At 46.1% G+C, this 15,289-nt stretch overlaps 2 protein-coding genes across 2 annotated transcripts; both read left to right on the forward strand.

The window, feature by feature from the left end:
• Positions 1–1,350: 1,350 nt before the first annotated feature.
• Positions 1,351–8,494, forward strand: tmem25 (transmembrane protein 25; the record flags this gene model as incomplete). Its single annotated transcript, XM_079731801.1, has 8 exons — positions 1,351–1,429; positions 1,906–2,271; positions 2,842–3,135; positions 4,880–5,008; positions 5,191–5,224; positions 7,869–7,999; positions 8,133–8,240; positions 8,421–8,494. The coding sequence occupies 8 exons, from the start codon at positions 1,351–1,353 to the stop codon at positions 8,492–8,494; spliced, it is 1,215 nt and encodes a 404-aa protein (XP_079587927.1).
• A 2,584-nt stretch (positions 8,495–11,078) lies between these two features.
• Positions 11,079–14,384, forward strand: LOC307072255 (T-cell surface glycoprotein CD3 delta chain). The gene is made up of 6 exons (XM_079731485.1): positions 11,079–11,160; positions 11,611–11,690; positions 12,170–12,292; positions 12,455–12,598; positions 13,252–13,316; positions 13,505–14,384. Exons 2-6 carry the CDS (start codon positions 11,639–11,641, stop codon positions 13,556–13,558), a joined length of 438 nt encoding a protein of 145 aa, XP_079587611.1. The 5' UTR covers positions 11,079–11,160; positions 11,611–11,638; the 3' UTR covers positions 13,559–14,384.
• Positions 14,385–15,289: the final 905 nt, after the last annotated feature.

Below are 15,289 nucleotides of genomic sequence, written 5' to 3' on the forward strand. Positions count from 1 at the left end.
TCCCTCCCGTTCTTCAGGGGGAGGGACCCAGCAGTGTAACGGCCTGCGTTAGCCCCCCCCTCCTACAGCTGAAGGGATCCAGGCCAGTGATTGGTTGCGGCTGCAGCCTTCACACGGCTCCCATATGCATGTCTATTTCTACGTGGGTTGGTGTGCCCATGTGCCTGCGCGTGTATAAATGTGTGTGTGTGTGTGTTTCTTTTGAGGTCGGAGCGTGGGCTGAGTAAAAGCGGGGGGCGGGGGGGGGGGTACCTCTCATCACTGCGTAGTCGTCCCATTCTCTGTGTTTCTTCTCCTCTCCTCTCTCCTCCTCCTCCTCTGCTGCCATGGAGCCATTGCAGGCTGAACAGCCACAACAACATCTGCACACTGGGCCCAGGTAATGCTCGCAGACCCACCGACGCCTGGAAGAGTGTGTATCAGGAGGCTTTGCCGCTTACGTTTGGTGCATGTGTCTGTATCAAATTGCCTGCATGCAGCGCTGCAAGGACATGTGTGTGCTTGTGTGTGTGTGTGTGTGTCTGTGTGTGTGTGTGTGTGTGTGTGTGTGTATGTGTGTGTGTGTGTGTGTAACGCAGTGTCTACATGTTAATGTCTTTCCCAGCATTATAGCTTATTACTCCATTATGCTCATGCCTGTGCAGGCTATTTCAATCCCCCACAAATTGTGAGCAATCCTGTGTCCATTTCATCCATGCCCGTGTGGATGTTCGAGTCAGCTGGGGGGGGACGGTGGCGGGGTAGTGATGGTGTGCGTTGAAGAGTTTGTTGGGGAAGGTTTGTTTTATTGCATTATGCATGATGATGCATTTCCTGCTTTCGTTCGGACGTGCTGCGTGCATTGACCATGTGACCTGGTTGTCAGAAATTATTGTTTTGTGTGTGTGTGTGTGTGTGTGTGTGTGTGTGTGCGTGCGCGCGTGTGCATGAGCGTGTGTGTTCCTGTGTGTACTTTGTGAGTGTAAATTAACTGCTGATACAAACAGGTCTGTGGCCTTTTGGAATGTAGTCAGAGGAATGAATGACTGCCTTACTTGGTTTATAGAATTTGTTAATGTCTCCTAGTGTTTTCCATCCTCTGTGTATCCTCCTCTGTTGACATTCAAGTTTTGATACGATTGTAGCTCTAGATCCAGAAATTACTTTAATATGTATTATCTTTGCAATAATGTAGTTGCTGCATCAGCATGTCAAGTATACGTTTTTGCATTCACATTTTCTCAGTTTCACAACTAGGTGTCAATACACCATTGAATTATTTAGTGAAAATGTGATGCTGCCGACATTAAATCTCAATAAGAACACCCTCTTAATATTCATTTTGCAGCAGATAGGTGTTTCGGTGCTGGTATGGAGTGTGTGAGTCCTCACTGGTGGGGTCCAGTGACGGCGGTCCTGCTGTTTCACACACTCTCCTGGTCCAGAACAGGTGAGCCGTCTCTGTTGTGTTGTCTCTTAGTCCGGGTATCAGCAGAAACCTCCCTTCCTGCCTTTACTGCTGACAGGAAACACTCAGCTTTCACAACAGCCCTCTGTTATCACAGCCATGAATATTATCGCTGTTCCACTCAGCGATAACACTCAATGCTCTAATGCAAAATAGATGAACAGATCTGGTTTATTTAACCAATACCATAACTTGACAGAGTAATATGACTTATCTAACTGAGGGAAGAGATGGCAGATGGGAAATGTTCTAGAATAAGAGGTAGAAGAAGAAGAAGAAGAAGGAGATATCCTCTGGTGATTCCCATAGGGGACATTCAGCCTCTGCATTCAACCCACCATAACAGGCTGGGAGCAGTGGGCTGGAACACAGTGTAGTGCCGGGAAGGGAACCAGCAACCATTAATCAAATAACACAGTTCAAAGATGCTCATCACAACGTACCTGTACCATCAAAAGGCGCCATCGAACCCGCCCCAAAAATCGACGGACGGCACCGGTCGACCATCACGCTGCAGGAGAACATCACGCACCGGTTCAAATGCCACTCCGACGGTTGGGACCCCCACGCGCCCCCCCTGCTGACCTGGTACCTCAATGGCCGACAGCAGAACGACCTGGCCCACGAGCACGGGCACGGCCGCCCAGCGCTGACCCCGCCCCTGCAGGAGGGGTCGCGCCTGGTCCTGAGGCCCGTCTCACGCTCGCATCACAACAGCACCTTCGTCCTGCGCGCCAGGAAGTGGGACCGCGAGCTGGTGTGTACGGCGACCAACCCGCACACAGGGGAAAGCTACAACGCCACGGTCACGCTCAACGTGCAGTGTGAGTACGCCGGGGAGCATAGTGGGCAGCTTGTGGACACCGCCTTATGCATCAATGCACAGGAATCACCCACAGGACTGTTGTGTTATATATGGTTCCAGTGACTGAAGAATTACTAAAGTTAGAAATTGAGGCAGGATTTTGTTTATCTGGATTAGTGTTAGTATTTAGTGTGCTATAGTTTTATTTTAGTTGCCAGGAATCATACTTGGTTTTCTATTTCACTCTCTCGCTCACACCTAACGCCACACCCTCCATCAATCTCCATTATCTTAGTATTTTCCACAGCGCCTCTCCATTGATTTCTCTCTCCCTCCTTCTCCCTCTCCCTCTCTCTTTCCCTCTCTTTCAATCTCCATTTCTCTATCTCCCTTCCACTCTCTTTCTCTCTCTCTCTCTCTTTCCCTCTCTTTCAATCTCCATTTCTCTCTCTCCCTCCCTCCCTCCCTCTCCCTCCCACTCTCTCTTTCTCTCTGTCTCTCTCTCTCTCTCTCTCTCTCTCTCTCTCTCTTACTCTCTCACGCTCTCACTCTCTCTCTCTCTCTCTCTCCCTCTCCCTCTCTCCCCCAGTCCAGCCAGAGATCCTCAGAGTCAAAGCTCACTACAGTGAGTCCTCCGACCCTTTGGACCTCTCCCTGGTCCTCTTCGCCCTGGTACGATCCAACCCCCCCGCCACCCTCACCTTCGTGGACCAGTCGGGCCAGATGGTGGCCAACACCTCCGACCTCCTCGTCCTGGACCCTCGCAGCTACCCCTGGCTGGCCAATCACACGCTGAAGGTCACACTCAGCAGCCTATCGGGGAACGTCTCGATGAACGCGAGCAACAGCGTGGGCACGGCCCAGAGCAACCTCACCCTAGCAGGTCAGAGTGCGTGTCCACTCCACGGTGGTCGCCAAATCAAAGGCAGTTTCAGTCTAGCGTAATGTGAGACCGAGATGGGCTGGTTGTATCTCCAAGTGCATCGGGTGCATTTGGAGCGTCAACATCAAAAATGTTTCCAAGTCATTTATTTTATTTTATATTTATCCGTACTTATATTTTATTATTTTCATATACTTTCCTTCTATCTCTTCGGCCTTCTCCCTCTGACAAATTCAGTTGAACATATTTGAAAATGCTCTCTCGCTCTGTCTCTGTCTTTCACTATTCATGTTACCATCTAAAAGGTGTTGCGAATCTTTAGAAAGTTCCCAAAAAAGAAATTCGAATTAGGTGCGTTTCCATCAAGTGGTTGGAGCGAAAAACTACACACATTCCAGGGCTTGTCGTATCCTTTTGATAACCTCCTCTCTTAGGTCCTGATACATAGTGGAATTGCGTTGTTTTCTATCTAAAATAGATGTAATGTTTTTTTCTTCGATGAGAGCAAGGAAAAGTTTTACCTCTTCAGCGGTCCACACGCATCTATTATTCACCTTGGCCATGTGTTCCATGGACGTATTTAAAGGATACATTGTACATATTTATAATTCGAAATTCGTCGCAGCCTTTATACCACAGATATTCCATGGTCTATAGCATATAACAGCGTTTTCTGATTACAGTTTAATGCATTTTCCACAATTTACCAGCTCTCGTTCTGAAGGCTGAACAGACAATTTGACTGGAATTACTTAGTAGGTGTCCATATATCAGGGATTAATTGGACACGGTATAATTAAAGGATATGCAAACATAGACATCCTATATCATATATATATATATATATATATATATATGATATAGGTTGTCTATGTATACAAACGCTTAAATATATATATGGACGTTGATGGACGTTGTCAGTCCTGTGTGTTCAATGTTCGCTACGTCACAGCTGTTTCGAAAAGTGTGTTTCCATCTCCCATTTTGCGCATTTACTCTTTCACATTTCTCAAAAACCACCTCAAGCGAGCGGATAAACTTTTTTGCGAATTAGAGGATTTTTATGCGAATTTTGGTGTTTCCATCACCGTTTACTGATTCGATACTTCAAAATTCGCATTAAATCAGGGGGATGGAAACTCTCTCTCTCTCTCTCTCTCTCTCTCTCTCTCTCTCTCTCTCTCTCTCTCTCTCTCTCTCTCTCTCTCTCTCTCTCTCTCTCTCTCTCTCTCTCTCTCTCTCTCTCTCTCTCTCTCTCTCACGTGAGCGTTTGGCTGAACCCAAGTGCACAGACGGGCGAAGAGCGTGGAACAGTGTCAATCGTTTATTCGGATTCAGGATCGGCAGGCAGGATAGACAGACAGGCGGGGATCAGGAGCAGGCAGGGTAGTCGGACAGGCGGGGATCAGGAACCGGCAGAATAGTCAGACAGGCGGGGGTCAGGAGCAGGCAGGATAGTCAGACAGGCGAGGATCAGGAGCAGGCAGGATAGTCAGACAGGCGAGAATCAGAGAGCAGGCAGGATAGGTGGTAGGTCAGGATTCGAATCGCGGGAAAGCACTGTGAAACACAAGAGACAATCTGGCAGGGAATGTTTTGGAGGAAAGGACTGATATAGGGGAAACACAGGTGAAGGTGGTTGGGTTAATTGGGAGTGATCAGGGTGGCAGGCAGGTGAATGGGAAAACCAGGGGCGGATCATGACACTCGCTCTCTCTCTCTCTGTCTCTCTCTGTGTCTCCAGAGTTCCTGCAGTCCCGTGTGGAGGTGCCCATGCTGGGTATAGTCACAGGTGGGGCTATGGCCTTCATGGCTCTCCTCATACTGAGCCTCATAGTGCTTTGTCTCATGCAAAAGAACAGCAAGGCCATTGGTAAGACTGGGGCATTATATTGCGTGAGTTTCTGTGTGTTTGTCTGTGTGCATGTGTGTGTGTGTGTATGTGTATGTGGGTCCACGCAAGCGTGTTCCTCTTTTGTAATTTTGAGCCAATTCATGATATTGATTATACAAAATATTGTGTTGTTGTGATATTGCATTATGTTCATATTTCAGACGAGCCAGTGGAGATCCTCATGACCAAAAAGAGGTAGAGGATTCACTCCAACTCTGATTAAGTGGTGCTCATAACAATTGTGTATTTTCGGTGTGTTACTATGCTTTAGCACTCTTGGTTTTAAAGGTCCCATGGCATGAAAATCTCACTTTATGAGGTTTTCTAACATAAATATGAGTTCCCCTAGCCTGCCTATGGTCCCCCAGTGGCTAAAACTTGCGTTCGGTGTAAAACGAGCACTAGGTGTTCTGCTCGCCTTTGAATAAACTGAGGCTCAAGCGCGCTGATTTGAAATGTGGTCCCATATGTCGTCCTAAAGGATCTAAGCTCCTCCCCTTTCTCTGCCTTGCCCGCCCAGAAATTTTTCCGCCAATGAGACACGACCGTGCGAGTGCCACATGTGTAATTACACACACTGTAACGCAAGTGTTTGCTGTTGGTGTTATGGTGCATAACACGTCGGTTCTTTGGCGTCTCTTGTATTTCCACAACAAGACTGTAGTTGGGGTTATCTCAGCCATGGTTGAGAAGGAATTGGGGGAAAGGAACTTTGGCTTTAACTCCCTGAAGTACATGAACTGCAACATGCTGCCTGCCACCGGTTGCCGCGAGGGACCACCGCCGCGAAGCACCACCGCCCGGCAGCGGGCAGTCGGCAGCAGGCAGCAGGCAGTGGGCGGTTCAGTCTACTTCAGATTGATGTGGAAGAACCTGAGAGTCGTTTGTAATATAATATCGTCTGGAGGCGCACACAGCTTTTGGCCGTGATAATATGTATTATATGATATAGATATCTATGTATTATATGATATTAATTAGATATAGAGCTCCAGGACTCCTGTGTGTTCTAGAATATTACAGAACACGGCTAAAGGCTGTGTGCGCCTCGCCATTGCGATACATCCACTGTAAACAGAGCGCATGGTACCGTGGCTGCAAGCTGCTCAGGGCCACACCCCTACCCTCCTCCTTGACCCGCCTCTCTCCTCCTCATTTGCATTAAAGCTACAGACACCGAAACAGCGCATTTGGGGAAAGCTCAATATGCGACTGGCTCGTAGTGGCTGTAATTCTACACCACGGCCGAAATTCGGTATCGTCTTCAAATACTGTGTTTGTGGCCAACTAATATCTATATTAAAGCATCCATAAAGTAGCATGCCATGGGACCTTTAATGTAACTTCAATTGTGGGATATTTTGTGTTCTTCAAGGTGCATTTTGTAACACATTGACAAATCCTAGAAAGACCATGATATGTCATCAGAGATTAAGGAAACACGCTAGGTCTAAATACTGGATTCTTTAACAATGATGCTACAGTATGTTCAAAATTTCCATTCCAGGTCAGAAAGTTTGTTTTGGATTTTGCCTGTGTGTTAAGATTCACTAGTCTCACCATGACCAGAGCTGTCTAGAACAGGGGTTCATCTTGGAGTTGTGTTTGAAAGATGGAGACAGTTATAATTTGCAAATAATAAATACATTGAACACATATACATTCGCTGATTAACTTACATTGAAGGACTCTTCCTCACTATGAAAAATAATAATTGCGCTCACAACAAATATAATGTTGTGCTTGGCTCGTCTTACGCATGTTTTCTGTCCTCCTCAACCTCGCAGCCCACGTGAGCTTCGAGCCCCTTTGGTTATCAATGGGTTATCTCTCTTAGGCTTAAACCTCTGGACCCCCAGTCTATCCTCTATACCCCACGTCTACCTCTAGACCCCCAGTCTAACCTCTAGACCCCTCTAGACCCCCAGTCTAACCTCTAGATCCCAGTTTAACCTCCTGACCTCCAGTCTAACCTCTAGACCTCCAGTCTAACCCTGTAGACCTCCAGTCTAACCTCTAGACCCCCACTGTTACCTCTTGACCTCCAGTTTAACCTGTAGACCCCCATTCTTACCTCTAGACCCCTCTAGACCCCCAGTCTAACCTCTAGATCCCAGTTTAACCTCCTGACATCCAGTCTAACCTCTAGACCCCCAGTCTAACCTCTAGACCGCAAGTCTACCTCTAGACCCTCAGTCTAACCTCTAGACCTCCACTCTAACCTCTAGACCTCCAGTATAACCTCTAGACCCTCAGTCTAACCTCTAGACCCCCAGTCTAACCTCTAGACCCCCAGTCTAACCTCTAGACCCCCAGTCTTACCTCTAGACTCTCAGTCTAACCTCTAGACCTCCAGTATAACCTCTAGACCCCCAGTCTAACCTCTAGACCCTCAGTCCAACCTCTAGACCCTCAGTCTAACCTCTAGACCTCCAGTATAACCTCTAGACCCCCACTTTGAACCTCGATAGTGAAAATATCAATGTGATTACGTAGCACCTACCCGGCCCGTGCCCTCTGCCCGTGCACTCATTGTGCTGACCAGAATCTTGCACAAGGCCAGGCAGACTTATTGCTGAAGCTAGTGAGTGAATCATGTGTTTGAGGGATTTGGAGGAAGGCCTGAAGGGAGGGCTGGCATTTTTTCGGTTGGAGTCTTTCAAAATCGTGCTTACTCTGGCGGTTTCCTCCAAAAGGCCTACCCTAGCTCTAAAGACAAGCTGCCACCCCAAACCACTCTAAACCATCAATAGTGCACTTACTCGTGCTATAATCAGCTTTACTAGGACTTACACCATCCAGTAAGCCCTGTCGGGGGACAGCTCCCATTGACTTCTAGTCCCGCTCTTTTCACACGCAGCACCTCAGCCATACTGAAGACGGAGAAGGTGGACAAGGCCCATCTTCCCAGGGAGAACATGTCCCTACCCTCCAACATGCAGCTCAACGACCTCTGCACGCTGCGCCGTGGTGAGCCTCCCCCTCACACACTCACACACTCACACCCACCGCATCACATCAAACCGCCCCGTCATCTCACAGACCACCACCACACGCCTCACCTCCTGCTCCCTCTTTGGACCTCCTCCTCCCCCCCCTGCAGCCCGGGAGGCGGCGCGCGTGGCCGCCAAGCGGAGGAGCCTGGGGGAGGAGAGGAGGTGGCCGGTCGGGGCGGAGGACGACGACCTGACCGCAGCCTACGCCGCTAGAGGTCAGAGCAGAGCACTGTTCAAAACACGGCACCGTCACGCCTTCACCTTGAACCAGCCGAGGGTCCTGTGTGATCCAGGGGGGGAGGCCACCGGTGTTTGACCTCCTGTTGTGCGTCGCCGTGCGTAGCGTCTCGTCTCCTCCTGGGGTTCACGCTGTGCTCTTTTGCCTTTCCCCGCAGGTTTCTCCAGGTACCCGATGGTGGGCTACATCTATAAGGTCAACAGCACAAGCAGTGAGGAGATCTGGCTCTGACACACGCACACCTGTAGACGCACACACATACACGCATACATACACACACACATGCGCGTGCACACACACAAACACACATGCGCACACACACACACACACACACACACACGTATACACACACACACACACACACAAACACACACATATAACCACACTTGTGCACACACACACATGCACCGTTCCGTACACACACACATGCACACACACACACACACACACACACACACATACACACACACACACACACACACACACACACACACACACATACACACACACACACAACCACACATATGTGTGCACATAGCCCAACCCATACTCAAACACACACACACACACATATCAGGACAATAATAACCTTGAAATAGCCAACAGCAATACGCATTGACAGTGCAGCCGTCCAATGAGAGCAGCACAGACAAACTGCCATCTGTTCAACCAGTCATCCGTCATCTACGTGCTGGACCCCAAGTGACCAGAGGGAGATGATGGGATATTTCCATCCTTCCTCAAGAGAACAATTGCAGTCCAATCTGAAACCTCTCGGACCCATGCATGTTAACATATAAATAGTGTGGTTTTAATTTAGGAAACTTTCATTGTAATTCAATATCAGGTGGGAAACTAAACCCCTGTAGTCCAATAATAAACCAAACCCGATCAGCCTGTAACGTATGTCAAGATACTGCTGTCACACTCATCATTATTTGGAATGCCTCCATGTTGTTTTCTATGATCTGAATGCTCTGCTTTGTTTGATGTTCATGAGATAGATTACAGATTTAAAAGTTCAACCAAAATGAATGTTACCCCTTAAAATGGTACTAAGATGAGTCTAGTATCTATTTAAATGTATGGACATGTAGCATTACAAGTACTGTATATTTGTATCTATATGTATATCTGTAAAAAAAAAACGACAGAAAAAGATTATATATTGGATCAATATATGTAAATAGTGAATAATTGCTTCCGTTGTGTTCTTAATAACGCTCACCAGAGGGCGCTCACGTGCATATATTTTCTAAAACAGCCATGATATTAACGGACAGAGGAAATAATGGAGGCTGACACGTTTGACAACTTGCCTACTAAAGACGACATGGTGTAGGTTTAGTGTAAAATTGGGCAGTATGTGGGAGTGTAGTGTGTGTGTGTGTGTGTGTGTGTGTGTGTGTGTGCGTGCGTGTGTCGGCGCGCGTGCGCATATTTGTATGTGTGTGTGTGTGTGTGTGTTCTAGCGAGAGGGTCGTGGCGGCAGGCGGCATTGTTCCCAGAGGCTGTGTTGAGGACCGCGCGTGACGGTCTCTTGGTGGATTGACAGGGGTGACGTTGAATAAGAGTGGTATTTTTATACTGCTAGCTGGAGGGGAGGGAGAGAATGAATGACACATGACGCATTGAGATGCGAATCAAATTAACGTGTTGTGTGTGTGTGCGTGTGTGTGTGTGCTTAAATTAGTTTCAGCGTATATGTGTATCTGCATGGACTTTTTTTAGATAAATGTCTGCATTATGGGCTACATTTTTTTATGATTGTGTATGTGGGCTCGCAGATAAAATTGCTTGTGTGTGCATGTTTGTGTGTGTGCATGCACACATTTGTATGTCTATGTATGTGTGTGAGAGTTAGTAAGTGAGGCACTGTTTGTGTGTGAGTGAGACACCGGTGTGCATGTGTGTGTGCGAGACACTGTTTGGTGTGTGTGTGTGTTTGTGGTGAGTGAGTGAGAAGCTGTGTTAGTGGTGTGTGAGTGAGACACTGGTGTGTGAGTGAGACACTGTGTGTGTGTGTGTGTGTGTGTCTGTAGTGAGTGAGACAGTGTGTGTGTGTGTTTAGTTTGTGAGTGAGACACTGTGTTTGTGGGAGTGAGACACTGTGTGTGTGAGAGAGACACTGTGTGTGTGATGTGGCAGGTGTTTGCTGTAGGTCACGCCTGCTGTGGATTGGGTTGCCGTCGGCAGGATGCGGTGTGTGTCTCGTCTCACTGCGCTGCAGGGATCTCTGATGAAGTCTCTCGCTGGGAACACTCACTGCTGGAGGAGCGCCGTGTGTTTAACCAGCTTTACATCCTAGAACACGTATGTGTGTTCATCTGTTGTTAATCATATGCCGGCTCACTGCAACTGGCTTCTCGAAGGATCCGTCAATCAACAGTCCCCCCATCCCGAATGGTTTTAGTTTTAAATGTTTTGCATCTCATTAACTCTAACTGCTGTTTTGTGATGTTGAAGACAGCAATTTACAGATGTTCTGTAATGTTGAATCATTATTAAAGCTCTTAGATTAACTATCTCAAATATCTTTATAAAGTCGCTGAAGGTTGAAATAATATGTCAAGAGACATAAGAGATTGTGGCATTTCTGATGTCATGATTTACGCTCTTTAAAGAACACACCGCTCCCTTCTCATTCAACTCTAAACCCTGCTTCATGCTGTAAAGGCCGTCTTGATTGTACTAAACGGAAATAGACTCTATACATTGTGTTGTTTCGTAGTGCATTGTGGGCCCACACGTATTGCGTTGCGGGCTCACACACGTCAACACACAACGACACACACACAACCACGCCTCCTTAAGGCAGAGAGACACAGAGGCTGACAGTGTGGAAGAGCGAGGGAGTTATTCACAACAAGAACGCCACGAGGAAGTTGTCTTTTCAGGTCAGCCATTGTTATTTTCCTTTTGTCTTACCCATTTGTTTCTTGTTTTTAAATCATGATGCTATAAAGCACAGCATGCTAAATAATACTTAATATATACTTAATACTTAATAATATTTATTTTGATCCCAGAGGGCCAAACAGGAAGTCCTCACGCAATCATTGTCATTGTTTTAATATCAGAGGATCAGCATCTATTGATTCTACAAATACAAGTAACTTCAAAAAGGACTTCAAAGATGTCCAAAGCCTGGTCGTATCTTAATGATAAATCCTAAAACATAATGCTCCATTCTAACTAAATGACTATTCTACGGTTGATTGACAGAATAAAATGGCAGTCTGTGTAATGTTCATACCGGGTGTGTGTGTATGTGTGTGTGTGTGTGTGTGTGTGTGTGTGTGTGTGTGTGTGTGTGTGTGTGTGTGTGTGTGTGTGTGTGTTTACAGAGGGACCTCCTCTCAGTCCACCAGACCGATGCTCACCATGCGGCTGCTCATATGTCTGCTGCTGTTCTGGATCACTGAAGGTAACTTTCGCTGTCTTATTTTAATTGGGCTTAACACATTGGCAAATGCCTTGTAGCGAACCAGGTCTGAATGTGACCTGCCTGCAGTCCTATGCTTCTGGTCAACGAAGGCACTTGGAAGGCCATAAAAATGTATGAAAAGTTATACACTGACTGTTTTCCATCTACCATCACAATCTCACAATTGGCTTGTGAGATGGTGAATATATTTGATTCATGCATCTGCAGTCTCTATGGTATCAATGGTCTGTGTTTGTATAGGGCAGCATACTTGTCTGTAGCCTATCGCTTAGATAGGCCATAGAGGGATATTATTGATCATGTGAACAAACTATGTAGCTTGTTGTTGTTTATGTTTATTGTTATCTCTAACAATAAACATACTGACATACATATTTCATTTACATAGAGTGAAAACCGTAATAAAATGACAGATGTTTTTAATCATTTTATTTGATGTCCTCCTTCCTCTTTTCCAGCCCAACTAACAGTGCATGAAAATGCAGGCAAGATAATATGCAATGGAAATTATCTTGATTTACCGTACAAGGATACAGCAAAGGAGTACAACTGCAGCGAGTTGATCTTCATAAAATTTCGGAGTAAGTTTTGAGTTCTACTTATATTTTGTTATGTAGATAATGTCAAATACATATGTTTGATTAAACAATGGAGGCAGTGAAGTGTGCATGTGTGTATATCTGTGTGAATGTGTGTGTGTGTGTGTGTGTGTGTGTGTGTGTGTGTGTGTGTTGTGCTTGCAGCCTGTGATAACTGCATAGCGATGGACGAGTGGTCGATGGTAGGCCTCGCTGTGGGGAACCTGTTGTCCACCGCCCTGATCGGAGTGGCCGTCCATCTGGTCGCCTCTCATGCCCAGATGCCGTCGCGTACCGCTGACAGTAAAAGTACCTCCCACCAGTTCCTTCTCTCTACCTGTTCTGGTTCCCTGTGTTGTTTCTGCTACTGTTAAGGTCTCAGTAGTCTTGGAGAAAGGGCGTCGCTGTGGTTTGACGTTGTTATTTCTCACATTTCGCTGCTAATATATATTGGTGTTAATGATCAAGTTTTGGGTCGTCCAGATAATTTCATGTTTTCTATGAAAAAAGTTTTCAGCTGTACTAACATAATTGCACAAGGGTTTTCTAATCATCAATTATAAAACCCTTAAGCTAAGCAACGTAACATTAGAACACAGGAGTGATGGTTGCTGGAAATCGGCCTCTGTACACCTATTTAGATATTACGTAAAAAATCTGCCGTTTCGAGGTAGAATAGTCATTTACCACAATTACAATGTCGAAACTGTTTCTATTTCTATTTAATGTTAGTCATTGAAAAAAACAGTGCTTTTCTTTAAAAAATAAGGACATTCCTAAGTGACTTCAAACTTGTGAACGGTAGTGTGAATATATAATTTATTTTAAAAGCTAGGGTCAAGCTAAAATATCATTTTGTTATTGATCTCTAGAATTATTATTGCAGGACATTTGAGAGACTCTCTTTTCCACCTGATCTCTTTAGCTCTTGCTTGAGCCACTACCTGGTTGTGTCTCCGTAGGCTCTGATCGACTGCAGCTCATCCCAGGCAACTCGCAGTCAAGGGGCGCCAACGACGTGTATCAGGTTAGTCACCGAGTGTGTAATGGCTCCCATTAGTCCGTCACACATCGCATACGTCAACGCTCGAGCCTCGGAGATAACTTACCATCACTCCTTTCTTCTTCTTACTTTTTCTCTGTCATTATCTTTTCATACCTCCTTCCTTCCTTCTCTCTTTATTCCCATTCGGTCCTTCCTTCCTCCTCCTCCAGGATCTCATTAGGCAGCCCAATGACGTTTATGATAAGCTTGGTGCTCAGAAATGAGAGCGGACTAGGGGAACACCGTGTCCCCCGGTGAGGCTGAAGAGGACTCGGCCTGCTGGGGGCCCGGGGCCCGGCATGCAGCCGCACGGGCCGGGCACCATGACCCCGGAGGAGCGCTTTGGGGTCCCTCTGTCCTCTGAATCCTTTCACACTCTCATCTGGGCAGCTTGGATCCAGAGTCCGCCTGCATCTGCTTTTTGAAAGTCTGCCCCCTACACTGCACAATACCCCGGCACAGCCACGATATTGGGAATCCTCCTCACAAACGTAATCTGCACTTCGCTATGTCTCCCTGTCAGTCCATCGGGTGTGGGTCAGATCTACACTACCGTTCGAAAGTTCGGGGTCACCCAGAAAATGTCATGTTTTCCATGAAAACACAGCTGTGCTAACATAATTGCACAAGGGTTTCCTAATCATCAATTAGCCTTTTAAAAGGCTATAGCTATTAGCTAAACAATGAACCAATAGAACACAGGAGTGATGGTTGTTGCGAATGGGCCTCTCTACACCTATGTAGATATTAAATTATAAATCAGCCGTTTCCAGCTAGAATAGTAATTTACCACATTAACAATGTCTAGAGTGTATTTCTGATTAATTTAACGTTATCTTCATTGAAAAAAACAGTGCTTTCCTTTAAAAAATAAGGACATTTGTAAGTGAACCCAGACTTTTGAACGGTAGTGTATGTTGTTTATGCTTACATGGATGCTCTGTCATGGCCTTTGATGTCAAATGCATGCCTTTGCCCGTAGCTGTAGATTTGTGTTGCAATGCAAACATGACATGAAGACAATTTTTAAGAATTAAAATGTATACCAAACACCGATGACGTTTTATTGTCAAACCCCAGTATAGCTGTGTTTCGCCTTGTGTCTGATTGTTGTAATTTTTAATGCTGGTCATTGTTTTTCACCTCTTGCGACATTTCCTTGAACAGAGTTGAGGGAGTCAGTGAGGAGTATAGAATAAGGGAGGCAGGTAGGAGAGAGGAGAACCAAGACATAGCTGGGGGTACAAAATAGAGTATATAATGAAGTGAAATTTGCTTGTCAGATAGTCTGTTAGATATGAGAATATGATCAAGGCGGGTGTACTCTCACAGACATTTTCTACTCGCTCGCTGCCTCAACAGATGCAGGCTGCGGTTTCCTAAAGGAGCAGAGATCAAACAGCAGCGCTCACACACACACACACACACATGAATACGCACAGATACACCCACACAGACACACAATCATATGCACAAAAAGCACAAAGGAGACCTCTATGTGTGGGGGTATTCTTACTTACTGGCTGTGATACAAGTCAGACTTTCTCGGTCTCCTACTCTCCTGCAACCTATGAATCTCCCTCTTACACACACGTGCAGACCCACATACACACGGAAGACGCACATTAACCCCCCCACCCACACACACACACACACACACTTGCAAATGCATGGGAAGAACATACATCGATCTATCTACTGGTCACTCAGAGTTGGGACTGAGTGAGGCAACTCCTTCAGACCAAGTAGAGTCTGAAGGTGAGTATCGCTGCTCTATCGTCATTTAACCCTTTTTCACAGTCCCATTCATCTATTTCATACATTGTCTATTTTCTTTGCAGTCCCACAAAAAAACATGGAGATGATGAGGAACATTTGCGTTCTGCTGTGTTGTCTGTGTTTGTTTTTCTATATGTGCTTAGAAATTGCCAAATGTTTCCATAATGATCGTGGCA

This window comes from Pollachius pollachius (assembly GCF_949987615.1).
Source record: "Pollachius pollachius genome assembly, chromosome: 3".
NCBI lineage: Eukaryota > Metazoa > Chordata > Actinopteri > Gadiformes > Gadidae > Pollachius > Pollachius pollachius.

Excerpts from the sequence above, each read along its gene's own strand:
- LOC307072255 (XM_079731485.1), top strand. The coding sequence starts at position 11,639 with ATGCTCACCATGCGGCTGCTCATATGTCTGCTGCTGTTCTGGATCACT. Across the intron at positions 11,691-12,169 it reads GCTGTTCTGGATCACTGAAG|CCCAACTAACAGTGCATGAA; the intron begins GTAACTTTCGCT and ends CCTCTTTTCCAG. Across the intron at positions 13,317-13,504 it reads GCGCCAACGACGTGTATCAG|GATCTCATTAGGCAGCCCAA; the intron begins GTTAGTCACCGA and ends CTCCTCCTCCAG.